This window comes from Xenopus laevis, chromosome 2S (genome assembly GCF_017654675.1).
Source record: "Xenopus laevis strain J_2021 chromosome 2S, Xenopus_laevis_v10.1, whole genome shotgun sequence".
Taxonomy (NCBI): Eukaryota; Metazoa; Chordata; class Amphibia; order Anura; family Pipidae; genus Xenopus; species Xenopus laevis.
The window spans coordinates 105,627,191-105,647,866 of record NC_054374.1 but is presented as its reverse complement, the minus strand read 5'-3'; the positions used below and the strand labels follow the sequence as shown (position 1 = coordinate 105,647,866).

The 20,676-nt window shown below is 40.1% G+C and overlaps 1 protein-coding gene across 1 annotated transcript; it reads left to right on the top strand.

The window, feature by feature from the left end:
• Positions 1-11,232: 11,232 nt before the first annotated feature.
• Positions 11,233-14,392, top strand: chst7.S (carbohydrate (N-acetylglucosamine 6-O) sulfotransferase 7 S homeolog). The gene has a single exon (XM_018249817.2). It carries the CDS (start codon positions 11,707-11,709, stop codon positions 12,970-12,972), a length of 1,266 nt encoding a protein of 421 aa, XP_018105306.1. The 5' UTR covers positions 11,233-11,706; the 3' UTR covers positions 12,973-14,392.
• Positions 14,393-20,676: the final 6,284 nt, after the last annotated feature.

The window sequence follows — 20,676 nt, the reverse complement described above, 5'->3', positions numbered from 1 at the left end:
CAGATATTTGTTTGCCATTATTTATTGAATGAGAAAAACTTCTGATACCTGGCTGAAAATTTTCCAGATAATAGTTGGGCAGGATTGAACATATGGCAGGTTGATGTGGTCCGTGCTCCCAATGTAGGGCCACATGATTGTGTGTCCCAGTGTGTCGGTAGTCAAATCAGATAAAGGTGCACTCTCCAAACTAGAGGATGTTATGCGCATGGCCAGCTTTACATTAAATCTGAGTAACTGTGGCCTACTCCTCTTTACAACACTGCTTAATTTCATTTATGTTTGAGCATATTCTTTTCTTTCTTATGCAGCAAAGCAATAGGGTTGAAGTTTGAACATGACTTGACCATTCCTAAATGTTGAATCTTTGTTTTTGTTTTTTTGGCAGCTGAAAGCAGCCAGACAGTATTTTGACAAAGTAGGACATTCATCAGCATTGAGAAATGTGTCAATTCCTTAAAACTTTCCCTCGTGGTCAGGAAATTGTCTATTGATGGGCAATACAATTAAACTGCCCATCCCCAATTCAGTCCCTGATAAATCTGACCAAATCGTTTGGGGTAATATAGTCAGTGATATTGGGATGCTTTCCCCCAGTTTAAAATGAAAAACCAACTATAGGCAGGTAAGATGATGTTTACTGCCGCAGTTCTAAATGAGACCACCTTAGTGGCCAACATGGGCAGTGTGTTCCCACTTTGGTACTGAGCATCAGTTTAAATGACTGAAGGATAATTTGGAGCAGGACTCCCTGTTACACAAAACAATAAGAATTAAATGGTTTATATGTGATATTAAAATGAAATATGGGGGGGGGGGTATGTTTTTAAGTAAGGCATTAACTACTGCTCTACAGTAGTCAGCACTCCAGGAGCTGCTAGCTAGTAAAAATGTTTTATGGATGTATAAAACCCACCCAGGAAAGTAAGTACCACTTCTATCACCCATGCTGGAAAGGCCCATAGAAACCTTCCTAATGAAAAGCGCTATTCAGGATGAAATGATCTTAAGCCATAGGTGAGACATTTATGTGTTTTTGATACTTTATGGCATCTCTAAATTCCAGATGTTAAACTTTGACATTCACTGCAATATAATTTCAAGTAACCAACTGCCATCATAAATCATGAAGCAATATTACATAGCATGTCAGAACAGTTGGGAAAAGAGACTGCCTTTCTTATCAGTGAGATAACTGGACAACTGGCTTAATTGATTTAAGAATTATTCATTTGGACTTATTGCAGTTTCCTGATTGTTTTCTTCTATACCGTAGCTATCAAAATAAATGTTGTACTGCTTAGAAGAAGTACCACTGTTCTTACTACTAGACCGTGTGATACTGTCTAATTCTCCTTCTCAACATAGATTGCCACAGGATGGCTATATGGGTCATATCAATTCAGCTTGATAAAGATGGTGGCAGTGTAATAATGGTGACATTTAATCAGACCTATACAGGTTTCAGATCTGGCTAAGGGGTCTTTCCATAATTTGGATCACCATACCTTTAGTCTGTTAAACAAAATAACTTAAACATTATGACTGTGAATATCTTCATTCATCCAGGTGGTCATGGTATATCTAGTATAAGTAATTCTAGCGCAAGTGGACTTGCTGAGCAATCATTGAAGACGTTTCACTACTCATCCGAGCAGCTTCTTCAGTTCAACTGACTGGTGTGTGAAGTCGTCGGCATTTCCATTCATTTTGGAGAGAAACTATGTACACTTTAATGTCCGATGTATAAGCAAATTCACCACCTTACTGTCAAGAAGCAGCAGTTTGAAAAGGACCTATTTATCTCATACCAGGGATCATGGATCAGTTTCAATACATCAAAATACTTGAAGAGGTCATGTTGTCTTATGCTGAAGAGGAAAATACCCTTGAAATTGGTGTTTCAACAAGACCACAACCCCAATGCATTTGCGTGTATGGAAATAAAGCTATTAAAAGGATTTTGAGCTTTATTCACTTTTTTTTCTTCTTAAACCCACTGCTATTATTCTGAACATAACTGTATATAGGTAGACTTATCATTCATAGGCTACATTTTTAAACATTTTACTCCGGTGGAGGTATAGATGACTAATAAAATCTCCAGAGCTGCAATATCTACAGTGCAATTAAGGGAAGACTCTTCTTAGAGCATCTGAAATCTGACAGTATCTCGCAGCATGAGTATATTGGTTGCCAGGGGGAAAATGTTAATTTCAAATTCTGTCCTGCGTGGAACGCAACCCATATACTGTATTTACCCACCTGGATTTGCTACTCAACCCAGACCTTAACTGCCTTATCCACAACCCGCAGACCACCATTAAACAGGAAGTGCTGTTGCTGCAAACTGGAAGTGACATCAGAAGTGGGTGGAGGCAACCCTTTGTAAAATTTTAAAAGAAGTAAACTGTTGACTATATAACAAATTATAAGAAATATAGATGAGACCTGCAGACCCGCATCTATTCCCGCACCTGAAAATCCTACCCTCATCCCGCGAGGTACCCACTTATTTTGGGGTAACCAGCAGGTTCCTGACCGACTGCAGGACTCTAGCTCAAATAAATTCTATAAATAACTGAAGAAATATTTATTTTAGACTTATTAATCCTTTTAACGTTTTGGTTATAGGATCTATATCACTTGTACTAAAGGACTTTCTGATCTTGTCTCTTTGATCTTTGAAGAAACAACTAGTATAGTAGATTTTTTTATAATAGTGACAGTTCCCTTTTTAATAAAAGTTTTAATTACCTGTTATTACTGGTCATTTAAATCAATATAACTTCCATTAATCGCTGCTTATTTACTATGCTAAGTAAATTGTAATGTGTCCTTGGAATGTATTTTATTCCATTGTTGGCATCTGCAGGAATGACTGGTCTGGAAATTGCTAGAGGCAAACTGAGTGGAATGGAGAACATTCTTAGAGCAGTGCATTGTTCAAATTTTCTAGTCATGCGGACATTACAGATTAACAGATTTATTACTTTTATGTAAATGGGGAAGTGGCAACTCATTCAATATATCCTAGGCCATAGCTTTATCAAATACCTTTGTTGTTATTATCTCTGCACATTGGCCTAATGAAAATATAAAGAACTGTGAATCTATTTATTTTACTTTTTTATTTTCTCTTGATATTAAGACGAGATTCCTGATGCAGCCAGTTTTAAACTGGCAGACTGATCCAAACCTCTCACTTTCTAGATTGTCTAACATTCCATAAAGTTATCTTAGATAACTTTATGGTATGTGAGATACCATACCAGTATTAATTATTCCCCTGTAGTAAGAACAGTTTTGCAGGAAAATATGACAGTCCCCTTTTAATTGCTTCTAACCCTGAATAAACTTGGCACTGGAGTGGTCAATATTGTTCATTCCTTCAAGTATCCTTCATATGCCATGCCAAATTGCTGTACTCTCAAAAATTCCAGATGTGAAACTTGAACAATTAAAGCTCCAAAACAAAAGAGTTTGCGTATATAGGAAATTAAACAAAGAGCAGATTACACAAATGCTCCTTTATCCAGGCACCTGTGGTTTTGGAAAAAATGGCAGAGCAAAAGAATTCACAGACAATCATGCTAATGGTGTTCTTAGCTTAGTGACAGGCCAAAACTACAAGGCCTATTTACTAAAATTCGACCAAACTCTCAACCCCAAATGCCCTTAATTTACCAATAATTATTGTTGAAACATTCCGTGCAAGAAAAAGTTGTGACAAAATTGTGTGACACTTCAAATCGTGCCACTTTTTCAATTTGACACTCGAAACTTATGATTTTTTAGAGTTGTCGCTGCAACTCGAGAATCAAGTATTTTCTGATTTATATTTTTAGCAGCTTCAGAGCATAAGATTTTTTTTTTTGACAATAAAAATTGGTGGTTTAAAAAATAGGCCCCAACGAATTGTAATGAATACATATTCATGAGGATAATTTGGAAGTGAAATACTTTGCACACTGTATAGATGTTTGAGATTCACTTGCTACATAATGAAAAAAAAGATACTGCAAATACATTTTCACAGTGAGATTTGCATGTTTTTTTCCTCAAAAATATTGCCACATTTGAGCAAATTTTCAGCTCCACCTAGAATTCATTAATCTAAGTCAATGTGTTTCTATAGCTGGAATAACATCACTATGTGTTGTCCTTACTATAATAAACCATATGCAGTGTGTGCTAATTAACATGCACTTTTATTTGTTGCCGCCTCAGAATACTACTAAAAACACACTAGTAATCTTAAAAACATCTAAACTAGTGTAGTAATAATTCAAGAAGGCCCGGCACTGCCTGAAGTCAAATGCAGTTTACTGCTACACCAATACATTTGGGAACATATTTATTATGTGGTGTAAAAACACCACATCACCATTTTTTGCCGTAAAAAAAATGGCGTTAATTTTTTCATTCATTTTTTTTTTTTTTTATAAGAGTAACTTCTGCTGGAAGTAGTGTACAGTAACTGTGGTAAATCTAGCAGTCACATGGCATAAACTAAAACAAACCTTAATAAATTTGCCATTTTCTTGTACACAGCTTTTTACACCATTTTTTTGGCAAATTTTATTTTACAAAATTCTGTGTACCTGCATTGGTTTTTTTGGGGGGACACTATAAGCTTAAGTCTCAAGAAGATTCACTTGTTCTGCTGTATCTTTTTCTCAGTTGCTTGTCGCTTTATCTCAAAAAACATCACTGTATAAAACCCAAGCTTTTGTTATGCAGAAAGAGAAGACAAAAAAAGGCTTTTCGTGGAGTCTACTGAATCGCCATCATATGGTGACAAAGAAAGCTGTGTTGCATTGAAGTTCTCAGTCGCATAATATTACTGGAAACACCTGCATCCATTAATGCTGTTCAGTCAGACAGCAAGAACAACAGTGGATAGAAGAGTCTGGTTTTAATTTGACTGCTGGACCATGCAGGAACAATATAATAACACAAGGATTCAAGACGGATTATTTTAAAAAAGGAGTTTATTAAAGATCCCTCAATGATCTTGGCCTTTTACAAAAAGTAAAATGAATTTAAAGGGATACTATAATGTCCTTTAAACTTAATTTAGTTAAAGTGGTTGTTTACCTTTCAAAACTTTTTTTCAGTTCAGTTGTTTTCAGACATAACTTCAATTGCTTTCCATGTTTTATTATTGACCGTTTTTCCAAAAGGGTGGTTCACCTTTAAGTTATAGAATGGCTATAAGCAATTTTTTATTATTATTTGCTTACCTATTGTTAATGCTACTTTTTATTACTCCTCTTTCTATTCAGGCCGCTCCTACTCATATTCCAATCTCTTATCCAAATCAATTTCTTACATTAGTTGATACATTTCTCAGTAGCATCTGTGGAATATTAGCAACTAGTGTATCAATTGCCTTTAATGAAACTCAGGGATTCTGCGCAGCAGAAATAAATCAATTTAGAACAGTTTACAGAGTTTGTGACTCCCACAGAGAGTCTTCAGATTATTCAATATTGGATATACAGGCAGTGTACAAATAGAAAGTATTTTTATAAATTCTTTATTTCTGGTGAAATATCTGAAAACAACTCAACTGAAAATGTGTTGTAAAGTGAACTACCACTTTAAACCAGAAAACACGGAAAATTTGCATTTCTCTTACTTATCCAGCAGGACTGATCTATGGCTTATCAGGTCTGTAGCTATGAAAATGAAAACATAAAAGTGATTTGCAAAAATGTTTTTTCAAATGTAGAATATGGTCTGAGGTGAACATCCCCTTTAATAATGTCTACTTGTCTTGAAATCAGATTGTTTACAATATTTCTACAGACATTTTGATTGTCACTACAAATTAATTTGTGTGTAACATCCCTGAGAGCCCTACATGATACAGCAGTATAGCAATGGTTTTCAAGTACTAGCTACTACCAATCCGTCTGAATTCTCTGCTATATGAATAACTCAGTGATTTCCAACCAGTGACTCAGGAGCAACATGCTGCTCACCAACTGATTGGATGTTGCTCCCTGTGGCCTCAAAGCAGGTGCTTATTTTTTAAATTCTGTCTTGGAGGCAAGTTTTGGTTGCATAAAAACCGGAATACTGCCAAATAGGACCTGTCCACATAAGGGTTACCAAATAGCCAATCACAGCCCTTATTTGGCACCCCCAGGAATGTTTTGGATGATTGTGTGGCTCACCGGTAGGAAAAAAAAAAAAGGTTGGGGACACCTAGGCTCAGTCATAAAGAACAAAAACAAAGTGCACACTGCTGCTATTTGAAAGAAAGTAAATGGGGCCATTGTCCTATATTGCAATGCTATAGCTTCAAAGCAACCCTGTTTCTCCCCGTACTAATTTCACCATTTCTTTACAGAGAATATACGTAAGGTAACAATCCATTGTGGTAATACCAGTGTTTTGGAGATTTATAAATACATAAATAAATGATATGTCTTCATTCTTATTCTTTCATTTTCATTCTTGAGACTCACCCAGTTTGACAGCATGTGCTGATCTATGTTATCTATGAGGTTAAACTGTCACAGGTGGGGTTGTTTACTCTTAAAAAAGATGCTTGAGAGGGGATGTAAGAAGACATTATAGGCAAATAGCAGGAGACCCTTTTACCCTTAAAGGAAAGTCATTCTGCACTTGGGGGTGCCAAATGTTAGGCACGCCAAGTGATTGTATTGATTTACCTTCAAACCCCGGGCTGGTGCTCCTATCAGCAGAAAACTGCACCAGCCTGAGGTTATACCAGTGAGCTCCACAGAGTGATCTTCTTCCGTCCTCGTTCTTCGTGCGGCTGCGCAGTAGAACGAAAAAGTCGGCTATTTTGTTCAACTGCGCATGCGTTTGACCCAGGAAATTTGAAAAAAGAAGAAGCCGGAAGAAGATCACTCCGTGGTGCTCACTGGTATAACTCCGAGCCGGTGCAGTTTTCTGCTGATAGGAGCACCGGCCCCGGGTTTCCGGTAAATTAATACAATCACTTGGGGGTGCCTAACATTTGGCACCCCCAAGTGCAGGATGACTTTCCTTCTCCTTTTAAGAGGATCACTGCACCAGTGGCCACCCCTTCAGAGTAGAGGAAAATAATTTTCATTGAAGCAACGTATGTGGTTCTTCACAGAGAGGACAGTGAGGTTGTGTAATGCACTGCCGGATGTTGTTGTTGTGACTGATTCTGTTAATGCTTTTAAGAGGGGCTTGGATGATTTCTTGGATAACCATAATATCCAAGGCTGCAATGAAACTAAAATCTATAGATAGTATAGTATATCGTTTATGAGAGTGTATGGAGGGATCAGAGTATATGTGTGTACGGATGCTGGGTTTCATTTGGAGGGGTTGAACTTGATGGACTTTTCAACACAATTTAACTGTGTAACTATTGTCAGGAACATTGGTATATAAATGACATCTAATTATTCTTGGCTTTCAGTGTACTGAGCTAATAAAAAATGCTCCACTTTGGTGTGACACATTTTTATCAAATTGTGATGTTATTTTGACTTCGGCAGGTCTCTAGAAAATCAACCAGGGCTATGAAGTATTACTGCATTATGTTTAGAAAATGGTAAGGCTTTTTATAGGTTTTAATGAAGGCTTGTTTACAATATGAATACAATACAGCATAATTTGAGCAGTCACAACTTATATAATAATCTCCACAAGAACAAAACTGTCACCATTAAAGGGGTTGTTCGCCTTCCAAACACTTTTTTTCAGTTCAATTGTTTTCAGATTGTTCACCAGAAAGAAAGACTTTTTGCGAATGTTATTTCTGGTGAACTATCAGAAACCAACTGAACTGAAATAGTGTTGGAAGGTGAACAACCCCTTTAAGGGTAAGGCCACACGAGGAGATAGTCTTTTGAGCGACTATGTCCCCGAACTGCCTCAGTGTTTTTCCCCATAGGCTACAATGCAAAGTTGCCTGCGCTAATGCACACGCGGCGATGCGTTTTCTATAGTCGCCCGAAGTTGCCTCAGTGAGTATTTTTTTTTAGTAGTTTTAAGGCATGAAGATCCAATTTACAGAAAGATCTCTTATCTGTAAAACCCCATGTCCCAAGCATTCTGGATAACTGGTCCCATACCTGTAATACTAGAGTCAGTTTGCTTAGAAATGGAATTTAGATTTTCAGCTGCACCAAAAACCTGAAACATAAGCTCATATAACCCTGAAGCAGCTCAAGAACAAATGTCCTGCAATGACCCAGTCAAACTGTGTGTGTGTGTGTGTATGTGTGTATATATATTTATTTATAAATAAATCATCCACAACAGTGTGCAAAGCTGGTAGATGCTAACTCCAATACTAAAAAAAATCAGTTTAGGATTTACTAGTCAGTAATTACATTTTCTGGAAAAATATCTGACTTGTATTTTTATGTTTTTTTCTCTATTTGGTATCAAGCAACATTTTTACCAGCCAGGCCGGTAAAATACATACCAGGTGGCAAACCAAAAATGAAGACCTAACACACAGTTTAACACAGATTTTATTCACAGGTTTAGGCTTACCAAAGCACATGAGCTAACTGCTTTAATTTTATTTTGCATGGTTATACCCATGATCCCTCAGTTGTGGACAGTTTTAGGACAGTTGTGATCCTCTGAATTTTTTCAACATAATACATTCGTACAGACTACAATAGACTTGAAAATATCAACTGAATCCATAAAATGCTTTTCACTTGATTAAAAAAAACAGAAATGTGTTTTGACACATTTAGCATGCATTTTAATAATGCACGTGTGTAAGGGCAGTGAAAAAAAGACAAGGTGGGAAGTACATGACTCACTTTGCACACTGTGCTCAGCACGCCCGATTTTGCACCATTGAGATCACATATAAGTGCACAGTTTATGTCTTAAGCTACCCCCACTTAGAGTGGATACAAACCTAACCAAAACTAAATGTGCAAAATGTGTGGCAAAGAAGGGCAAGAATTCTCATGAGAATGTGATGATAAGCCTTAGGGGAGTATGAGGCCTTCTAGATAAGGGCCACAGGTGCTTTAGCAGCACAGCAAATAGTTGACTTGTTGCATTTATAAAATGTGCACCTCCCCTTGGCAAGACTAACTGAGAATAACAGAAATTCATTGTTTCTACAAGGTCAGCTTACAAAGCTCGTGAGAGCTGGAAAAATTATTTGTGCTTTTGGTTCTTAAAGGCACAGTGAGATTATATATCAAATGGATTGTATATGTACGAATACACAAACAAGGGTGGGACAGTTATATGCCCTGATTGTGCCTATCAATGTGGGAAGAAGGAATTATTATTATTATTATTATTAATAAGAATGTATAAAGTCCTACACTTCTTTATTCCCTAGTTAATGGGTCGAAGGGAATGTATCTAGTTTGGCTTAACAGCATAATTTGTAAAGTGTATCATTCGCCCGGAGGCTGATGACCACTTCTTGCCACACTTCAGTATAGTGTTGGGCAGAGTGTGGATCTTCCTTTTGTCTTCTACTTCAGTAGAGAAAGGATGTTGCAGGGAACCTGGTACATAGGCCCCAGTAAAGGAAAGGCCCCAAGGGTGGTGGGCCCTAGGTGAAATAAGGGTCTACAGGGACCCCATGAATGAGGAGTAGTAGGAAAGGGTAGTTCTCTTTAACAGCACTTTCTAGGAAAGTGAAGCAGTGTTAGGGACTGCCTTAAAAACATACAGGGGTTAATTACCTGTGGGTTGGGCAGCCAATCCTATTCCACGGGAGGATTTTTAGGGTCCATGATCACCTGACCATTCAGCCTGAGCAATGAGTTCTAGCCAGGAGTCAGACGTAGTAGTCCATGTTCTGTGAGATAAGAAGTTAAATGTTGTTTGCATGAAGCCAAGCGGCTAAAATCTTTAAGTTCTGTATTTGAGCCAGTGAGTTGCTGCCTTTAAATTGTCTGATTAGAGACTGAGTTGCCTAGCCAGTGGAAACCTTTTTGTAAAATAGCAGGGGCCCGGTCAGATACGTTGGTGCAAGCCTGGTAATTGCAGATAGATGGCTCAGCTGGATACATTGTTGCGAGTTTACTACTTGCAGAGAGTAGCCAGCAGTTTGCTTCCTTCGCTCAGAAATAGCAGCTGCTCAAAGGGAAACTGGGAAATTTGCCGGGTTGCATTGTGGTTTCCAGCACTCGCGTGTTGTTACCCTGGTTCCGGTTCAGTCCAGTGTAGCTCTTCCCCGCAGTGCTCCCTGCCAACAGGTCCACAGGGGTAACTGTCTGAGTCCTTGTAACAGGCAGATAGAACTAGTGAGCAAGAGCAGCCAGTTTTCCAACTAGGAGGAATAGCAAGGGGGTAGCTTTCCCTTCAGGCAAGACTGGGTTATGTTACATCACTGATCCAATGTTTATGAAGATTCTCATATTTCCAGGTCAAGTAAGTTTTTCTTGAAACATACTCATGAAAAATAGGTATAAATGTCCAGTTGTCTTTGAATTAATTCTTCTAGATTCCCTGATCCAATGGCTGGAGATCCTGAGGTGCATCTATCCATGTGGTACTCTATCTCCACAGGGATGTCACAATGTGCTGGCTCTGAATTTGCTGTGATGTCATCTGACATGTATGTGAATACCTCATGGACTGTGAGCATGGAAACCCTGATTTGAGCTTTAAGAGAATAAAGATTGTTACTTTTTGTTTTCAAGAACCTTCTGGGGTTCAATGCTTTTGTTTAGTCACACAGCACAAGTGAGGTGTAGTTGCACGAACCTCCCCTACACCCTTTCACGTAGAAAAGTCCTATCCTGTGGCTATTTTGTCAACAGTAACCGGTGCCTTGCCTGTTTCCTAGCCTGAAATAGTCTAGCCTAGCCTAGCTAGGGGTCAGGGCCGGAACTAGGGGTAGGCAGAGTAGACACATGCCTAGGGTGCAAAGCTGAGGAGTGCGCACTGAGCCGGCGCCATGACCCGCCAGGTTGCCTAGGGCGCCTGGCCGGGTTGGCCCGGCTCTGCTGGGGGTTACACTACCAAAGTATATGTTTCACACAAAATTCTTTCTACATATTGCCCTCAAAATGTTTCCAGCAGTTTAGAGGGAAGAACAAGTTTAGTTGCATTAAATTCAGCATCACTTTGTGGCAGAGTCAGATTAGGCCAGTTTGTTAGGAGTTTGTTATTCCTGCCACTGGCCTCCCTCTCCAGCTTGGTTGTGGCAAAAAATACGGGTGTGTCAGCACTGTGCTGAAAGTGGGTTGTAGATGGGATCCCTGAGACAGCAGCCCCAGTGGCCCAGACTACTATAGTTGTGAAGAGACACAGCTGGAGAAGCCAGGCAGGAAAGGAGACCACAAACAGGGTGTAGCTATAGGAGGGGTCTGGCTCAAGGGATTAAACTACCTGCCTATTGCAGACTGTAGCTATTGTGCCGGCCTGGCACATGTGGCAGTCGCTGTACCCTGCCCCGGGCTAGAGCTCAGCTAAAGCTTCTACAATAACCGTTATGAGCGCTATTCAACTGCTAGATACGAGAGAAACAAACAATAATCCTATGTCTAGCGCCGCCCATGGGCGTGTCCCAAGGAAGTGGCTGAAAGAAGCGGCATGAGCAGACAAACAAACGCAAGTGCGGATTCATCTAGTTTCCTCGGGACTCGCACTCGCACATGTATAGCACGGTCTTCAGACTGGAAATCCCTGCGCCAAGTCCCCCGCTGCTCCATGGTGCGGCCGCCGCACACCTCCTGAAGAGCCCTCCGCGGCATGAGGAAGCGCTACGTGCTCTTGTTGCTGCTCTACTCGGCGCTGGTGCTGCTGCTCTTCTCGCTGCTCCTACATGATGGGGGAGTCGGCAGACGATGGATGGGGAGCGGAGGGAGCCGGACTGAGCCGCGGCGATGCCCATCTCTAAACCCGTCGCTGTGGGAGACGGAGGAGGAAGTTGAAGCCCAGGGATCTCCGCAGCCCCGCACGCACGTGTATATCCACGCTACCTGGCGCAGCGGCTCGTCCTTCCTAGGGGAGATCTTCAACCAACACCCGCACGTCTTCTATCTGTACGAGCCGGCCTGGCACATGTGGCAGTCGCTGTACCCGGGGGACGCGGAGAGTTTACAAGGGGCGCTGCGGGACCTACTCGGTTCTCTCTTTCGCTGCGACTTCTCGGCGCTCTCACTTTACGCCGGGGGCAACATTAGCACCGCGGGGCTGTTCGGCTGGAAGAGCAACAAAGTGATCTGCAGCGCCCCGTTATGTCCGAGTCCAGGACAAACCTCTAGCGCCGGGGCTGCGCGGGAAAAGGTGGGGCTGGTGGAGCCCAGCGAGTGTGAGAAGCGCTGCCCCGGCCGCCCCCTGCGGGAGCTGGAGAGAGAGTGTCGCCGATACCCGGTGGTGGTGATCAAGGACGTGCGGCTGATGGAACTCTCTGCGCTGCTGCCTCTGCTCCAGGATCCCGGGCTCAATGTGCGGGTGGTACAGCTGTTCCGGGACCCGCGGGCCGTACACAACTCCCGTTTACGTTCCAAGCGCTCTCTATTGCGCGAGAGTCTGCAGGTACTGCGGAGCCAGTTGCGCGGGGCTGATGCAGCCAGCAGAGCCCGACAGCAGCAGCAGCTGCACAGGGGAGGGACTGATTACCTGTTGAACGGGGCCCTGGAGGTCATATGTCAGGCTTGGCTCCGGGATTTGCTGCTGGTCCGGGAACCCGCTCCTGCTTGGCTGCGCCGGAGATACATGAGACTGCGCTATGAGGACTTGATACAACAGCCCGAGGAGCAACTCGACCGCTTGTTGCGCTTTGCGGGACTCAGTGTTATTCCTGAGCTGCACGACTTTGTACTGAACATGACCAGGGGCCCCAGCTACTCCTCAGACCAGCCCTTTGTGGTGTCCGCTCGGGATGCCCGGGCTCTGGTGGCCGCCTGGAGAGAGAGGCTGAGCACCGAGCAGATCCGCCGAGTGGAGGAGGCCTGTGGAGAAGTCATGACTGTCTTGTCCTACACGGATGAGGGGAAGGAGACACATCACTGACCCCCAATGCATTGACTTTACAGCAAAGAGTAGAGCATACCATTGGTATTATTTATTACAGACTCACTTAGTGTAAAAACCAGATACAGGTATAGGATATATTGTCCAAAATGTTCCAGACTTGAGGTTTCCCAGATATGGGATCATTCTGTCATTTGAGTCTGCTAAAAGCATTTTAAGGGGTGGTTCACCTTTGAGATAACTTTTAGTATTATGTACAGAGGAATATTCTGAGACAATATGCAATTGGTTTTCATTTTTTTAAATTTATTTAAGGTTTTTGAGTTATTTATCTTTTTATTCAGCAGCTCTTACTGCATCTCCCAGGCATGGTCCATTGACCAATGGTGGTTGTGGTTCAATAGAACAGGGCTGCCCAAAATGTATATTGGGATCTACCAGTAGACCTTTAGCTGGTGATCAGTAGATCTCAAGTCATTGTCCACAAACAGCTTGTCTAAATCTATTCTTTTTATTCAGAAATTTATACTGTTAAAAGGTACATAAGAAATAGTTGTTTTTTTTTTTAAATATAGTAATATAAATTCTCCAATAAATCAATATAATATTTGAGTAATATCTTCCATGGAACAGAATGCTAACAGTGATATTATGGATGTAGATCATAATGGGACAACATTACTAAAAGTAGTCCTCGCATTAGTAAAGTGTGGGCACTCCTCCAATAGAACATTGCAGAGGGTCGGAAGATATTAGTGTGGGTGTATTAGTAGTTACATGTATGTCTGTGCAGGACTGAAAAGGATCCTTTCTGTTTCTGATCACTGCTGCATGCTCCACATGTACCAACAGTCACAATACTGGTTTGTCATAGCTTGTTTCATTTTGCAGGTGTTGGTTGATTATGAGACGTATAACTTATAGATGTGTGCCTTAAAGGTAGCAATAGACATTAGTTACGATTTTTCCTGTGAAGATCGTTAGTTTTCATTACTAATTGTTAGAGCCGAATTGTTGGATATACAGGTAGAAACAATGGAATTCTACCTGTATCTGACAATTCAGCACTAACTGTGGCCAATGTTCTCGTGCCTTCAAAGGCACCCAATCAAAATTTTCTGGCCAGCCCAGTCGACAAGCCAATATCCAGGATAGCTTGTCTCCCACCATACGCGCACTGAATACCGGACTAAACGCCGCTTTGTACAATATTATTGGTGCGTCTATGACCACCTTTATAGGCCTCCTACAGTTAATGTGCTCCTACTGAAAGCTGCTTTTGATGTACATCACTTGCAGTTTTAGACTATTCTAAAATTGACCGACTAATCAAAAAATTTTTTTTGCATATGTTCAAAAGGGTTTCCATTAGTGGTTGGAGTCCCTTCTAAGTAACCTTAGCAGCTTTCATTTTTACTTGTATATCTCCTCTATTTTGATTAAATTGGAATTCTATGTGGGTAGCCGTTTTATGCACTTTTATAGTCACGGGCATGCCCAATCATCATTACTTCCACTTGTGCCTTTGGCATATACTGTGTCTGATGATCACAGGGTACAACTACTTCGCTGCTGATGCAGAGAGGGCAGGACTAGTCTCTGGAAAGTTGGAACCTGCTGAGTAATGTTGAGGGTTTGCACAGTTCTAGTCAGTAGATATACTGAGTTCAGCCATTTAGTTGAAGTCACAAGGCCACATGTGGCTCTCCAAGGCATTTCTATATATTAATAATTCCTTTTTAAGTCTATCTAAATAAACCCTATTGTAAAGTAAGTATAACTTAAAGGGGTGGTTCACCTTTGAGGTAATTTTTACTATGTTATATAATGGCCAATTCTAAGCAACTTTTCAATTGGTTTTCATTTTTTTTATAGTTATTTGCCTTTTTCTTCTCTTTGCAGCTTTCAAATGGCTGACCCCTTCTAAAAAGCAGATGCTCTGTAAGGCTACAAATGTATTGTTATTGCTAATTTTTATTACTCCTCTTTCATTCAGGTCCACACCAATTCATATGCCAGTCTTTTATTCAAATCAATGCATGGTTGCTAGGGTAAATTGGACCCTAGCTACCAGATAGCTTAAAATGCAAATTGAAGAGCTGCTGAATAAAAAGCTAAATAACTCAAAAATCTTAAATAAAAAAAATGAAAAAACCAAATGCAAATTGTCATAGAATATCACTCTCTACTTAATACTATACTAAAAGTTAATTTAAAGGTGAGCAACCCCTTTAACTGTCATTTGGCCATAACCCGGTCCATCATGCTAGAAGATACTATTTTAAAGTGAGTTGTTGGTTTTTTGTTTTTTTTTTAAAAAAATGCTGTTTCTTACCAAGTCTTTAAGGTGCTACATGAATACATCATTGTTAGGTAAATGTAAGAAAGTTTTGTACCAGTTTTCATAGTCATTTGGCCAAGCAAGAAGATCACTGTTTCACTTAGAACAGGAGTCCCCCAACTGTTTTGTATTTGTTTTTTCTTTTAACCATGAACCACATTCACTTGTAAAAAGAGTTGCGGAGCAACATAAATATGAAAAAGTCCATAGGGGTGCCAAATAAGGGCTTTAATTGGCCATATGGTAGCCCCATATATACTGGCTCTGTTTGACTGTACGCTTAGATTTTATGCAACTAAAACTTTCCTTCAAGCCAGGAATTCAAAAATAAGCACTTGCTTTGAGACTACTGAAACCAACATCCAAGGGGTTACATAGTTAAATCGGGTTGAAAAAAGACAAAGTCCATCAAGTCCAACCCCTCCAAATGAAAACCCAGCATCCATACATACACCCCTCCCTACTTTTAATTAAATTCTATATACCCATACCTATACTAACTATAGAGTTTAGTATCACAATAGCCTTTGATATTATGTCTGTCCAAAAAATCAGCCATTCTTAAAGGCATTAACTAAATCAGCCATCACAACATCACCCGGCAGTGCATTCCACAACCTCACTGTCCTGACTGTGAAGAACCCCCTACGTTGCTTCAAATGAAAGTTCTTTTCTTCTAGTCTAAAGGGGTGACCTCTGGTACGGTGATCCTCTTTATGGGTAAAAAGGTCCCCTGCTATTTGTCTATAATGTCCTCTAATGTACTTGTAAAGTGTAATCATGTCCCCACGCAAGCGCCTTTTTTCCAGAGAAAACAACCCCAACCTTGACAGTCTCCCCTCATAATTTAAGTCTTCCGTCCCTCTAACCAATTTAGTTGCACGTCTCTGCACTCTCTCCAGCTCATTTATATCCCTCTTAAGGACTGGAGTCCAAAACTGAACTGCATACTCCAGATGAGGCCTTACCAGGGACCTATAAAGAGGCATAATTATGTTTTCATCCCTTTCGTTAATGCCCTTTTTTATGCAAGACAGAACTTTATTTGCTTTAGTAGCCACAGAATGACACTGCCCAGAATTAGACAACGTGTTATCTACAAAGACACCTAGATCCTTCTCATTTAAGGAAACTCCCAACAAACTGCCATTTAGTATATAACTTGCATTTATATTATTTTTGCCAAGTTTTGCTGCCCAGTTTCCCACCTTAGACAAATCACTCTGCAAAGTGGCAGCATCCTGCATGGAACCTATAGTTCTGCACAATTTAGTATCATCTGCAAAAATAGAAACAGTACTTTCAATGCCCACCTCCAGGTCATTAATAAACAAGTTGAAAAGCAAGGGACCTAGTACAGAGCCCTGCGGTACTCCACTAACAACACTGGTCCAATTAGAAAATATTCCATTTACCACCACTCTTTGTAGTCTATCTTTTAGCCAGTTCTCTATCCAGGTACAAATACTATGTTCCAGGCCAATGTTCCTTAATTTAACCAGTAACCTTTTGTGTGTGGCACTGTATCAAATGCTTTAGCAAAGTCTAAGTAAATCACATCCACTGCCATCCCAGAATCGAGGTCTCCACTTACCTTCTCATAAAAAGAAATTAAGTTAGTCTGGCAAGATCTATTACACTGGCAGCAAGGTTGGTCACCTTCCAAACATTGTTTTTCTTTTGTTTTAAGAATTTTCACCTTTCACAGTTGTCACTTGTTTTCCCATGTTTTATTTTTGACAGATTTCCCAAAGGTTTAAGTTTTAATGTTTGACTGGCAGCTCTGTAATGCAGGAGCAGATTCTAAACTCTTACCATTTGCTATACTAGTCGATACATTTTTTAGCAACATCTGTGGAATATTGGCGACTATTGTATCAAATCTAACAGGGCCAAACATAATAAATGTATCCACATATGAATGAATGTGGTACAGTTTAAACGTCAATATTTAATGTTATAAAATGGGTTTATTTCTGGTGAACTACCTGAAAACAACTGAACTGAAAAAAGTGTTGCAAGGTGAACAACCCCATTAACTTAAATCACATTCAACTACATACATATGCATATTAATAAGGCTCATTTGGCACATTAACCCATGCTAATATGTTTTACAGAAGATATAATTGAAAAGTAAGTTGTTTCTAATACCTAATTGGTAATTGGCTGTAAAAGGTAGCCAGAAAGCAGATTTCCACCCACAACTTTTTGTTTAATCAAAGGAAACATAATTAGAAACAACTGACCAATAAACATTAATTGCAGATTTTCAATTCAATATTTATTGCAAGAAGCTGAATTTTGCTTATTTTTGTTTTTTTTGGCTCTGATGTTTCAAACTGTGGAGCAGAAATTAATCATTTTCTCATTATGCAAAACTGCAGTATTTGTGTTATAATATTTGAGTTTTGCAGGCACTAAGCTGATTTCTTGTAGGGTAGGGAAAATAGCAACACTGTAACCATAGTGTAAAATAGCAAATGAATATGGCATGGTCTCCTAAGTATAGTGGTATAGCACTAACCAAGGGGTCAGCAACCTTTACTATCATAAGAGCCATTTTGCCCCCTCTTCCACTAAAGAAAAATAGTCTGGAGCCACAAAACATAAAACAGATTATAAACTTTTAAAAGTTTTAACCTTTTTCCAATTTTAACAACAAAATACAACAAACAGAAGTGTGTATGTGTAGGCCTACTTTGAAATAGATTAAACACTGAATAGCCTTATTAAATGCTAGTGTTCTCATCTGTGTAATGTAAATTCTGTTTCTGAAGTTCAATGCTGATCTTCCCTCTATTGTGTCGAGTGTGTGACTGCGGTAAGGACCATGATGAATCATCTTGCTGTGGCTCGGGTTTGCCTGTCCCTTCTGGGACGTCTATACAGCTCTCTCACCTGCTGGTGGCTTCCTGAGTGTGTGACTGCGGTAAGCTAACCATTAACTTACCCCGGTCACACCCTCAATTAGCCCCAGCAGGTGCAAGGGCTGTATAGCCGACCTGATAGGCAAAGCCACAAGACCGAGCCGCAGCAAGCAGGATGAAGAGCCGCATGAGGCTCCGGAGCCTCAGGTTGCCTACCCCTGCACTAACCTTTTCTTGATCTTTCTATATGAATCATCCATGTCATTTCTGTGGATTTACCAAATCTGAATTACTTGTACAATAAAAAGTCTGTTTAAAGAACATTGCTCCATACTGAACCGGTTTTAATGTGCATTCACCCCTTCTTGCCAAGTGCATATTCCTACACACTGGCAGCAAGGTGCTCCTATTGACACCCTATGAATTACATTCTTGTGGTTGGGATCTGCATCCCTTTTAGGTAAAACACAGCACACTTTCAGGTCCCCCATTTACATTCGTAATCCTGGACAGCAGGAAGACCAGTCTGATTGCTTTGCAGCTGTTAATTTTGCAACCAATCAGTGCTCAATGTGACTTGACTTTTAGCAAACATATTTATTTGAACCTACCTAAAAAGTCATAAAATGACCAACTACAGAGGAAGCAGACCCTGTTGCTTTAAGGGGGCCAATGAAATATAGGAGATCCCATGAGGCTCTAATTAATGAGCAATTTCAATATATATTGGTAAAACAGCATAACCCGTATATGCTACAGGCCTTAAAATTAATTTGCCATGAGGCCCAGTAACATTTAGTTACACCACTGACAGGAAATCTTATAATCAGGCTTATAGTAACTAAATAAAATCCCAAACTATTTGCATCTGTTGGAGAAAAATGTGGTCCGTTAGCTGCAAGTGTTTGTTACATTACCTGGAACTTAAGGCACATCCTTCATTCCTGCCAGTAACTTGGTTTAAGAAGGCTTTGTTCTAGTGATGTGTGTGCCAGGCCAAACCCATCGGTCAGACAGGTTTAGGCCTCTAAAGCCATCTGCCAGTATATACGAATAAATGATTTGTTGAGCTCTAGCGCTGGACTCGTGCCCTTGTCTTTACAGGAGAGAGTCTAGACTGAAACCATTTTAATTCGTTAGGTCTTTAAAAACTGGTGAGAAAAGGCCACTATGTTTGATCTCCTAGTCACCATTCTGGGTTGGACCATTTTGCCATAATGTGGTTTTTTTTTTTTTTTGTCCGAAAAAAACTCTGACAGGAAGGCTCATAACATCTTCAAATTGGTCACTGGACCTCTCGCATTGACTTATACATGTACCGGGCAGGTTTAAGTTGGCGAATAGTCAAATTTGAATTATTCCCAGGGTATAAGTTGATAAATTTTGAAATTTTAATTGAAATTCAAATCGAGTTTGGATAATTCACAATTTGAATTTCATAGTTTTGACCTAAAAAAAAAGAAAAATTTTATTTGAATTTCCAATTCGACCCTTAATGAAACAAAGCCATGTGTTGTTTGTAAGTGTGTGGGGGTTAAGTATGCAGGCTAAGGCAGTGTCATTACTATGCATGAATAGTAGGCAATGCAATGGCTAAATGAATACCTACAGCTACAGTTCACTGGTACTTCCACCAGGAAAAGGTCTGAAAAGCTTCCAAACATGTGACATGTTTATACTTGGTCTTGTGTATCAGTGAATAAAGTCTAAGTGGCAATCTACACTTTACCTGAAAGTAATACTTGCTCCTGTAAATGCTTATTATATATAACAGACCCAATTTCAAATGGATTCGTATAGGGTGACCCAGGTCCGGACTGAGAATTAAAATAGCCCCTGGCATTTTAGGTACACAGAGGCCCAATCAGCCCACATAGAGGCCCAAACAGCCCCACCAGCCCACTAAATACTGACTTTCTATGGGACCTTATAGCAACCCTTCTGGTATTTGCCAGAACCCACAGATTGCCAGTCCGGGCCTGGGGTGACTCCCTAACAATGCTATAAGTACCGGTAATGTTCATTTTAAAAGGCACAATTGTTAGTTGCATTAATGAGCCTTGGGGTCTCTTCCCTTTAAACCTAAAGAGACTGAAGTGTCCAATAACAGATCTTCCTTCCTCCGGCAGTCTGTCTATCCTGTTATTAGGCTTATTTTTTTTTCCTTTTAGAAATTAAAGGCATCTCTCCCTTGTTTCAAATCAGCTAATTCATCTAAGGCTGAAGCCCTAGTGAAAAGTCTTTCCTGTAGGAAATCCTTTAATACACAGATGTTGGGTAAGGTTTTATGCACAAGTGTATTTGCTTTCTCAATAGCTGTGATTGGCAATTAGTTTGTCAACTGTTAACGAGCTTTGTGTGGCTAAATGATTCCCAGGGTGGAGTTGGTTACAGTGTTTTTTGTTTTCTTGTTAGAGGAAACATGGTGATGCAGCAGTTAGCATTGCTATCACGAGGACCTAGGGTTTTGGTTATGATTTCAATTATCTTTTTGTAATTGGCTTTCTACTTGAACAGGTTTCCTACGGATAT

Coding starts and splice junctions, on each gene's coding strand:
- chst7.S (XM_018249817.2), top strand. CDS start 11,707: ATGAGGAAGCGCTACGTGCTCTTGTTGCTGCTCTACTCGGCGCTGGTG.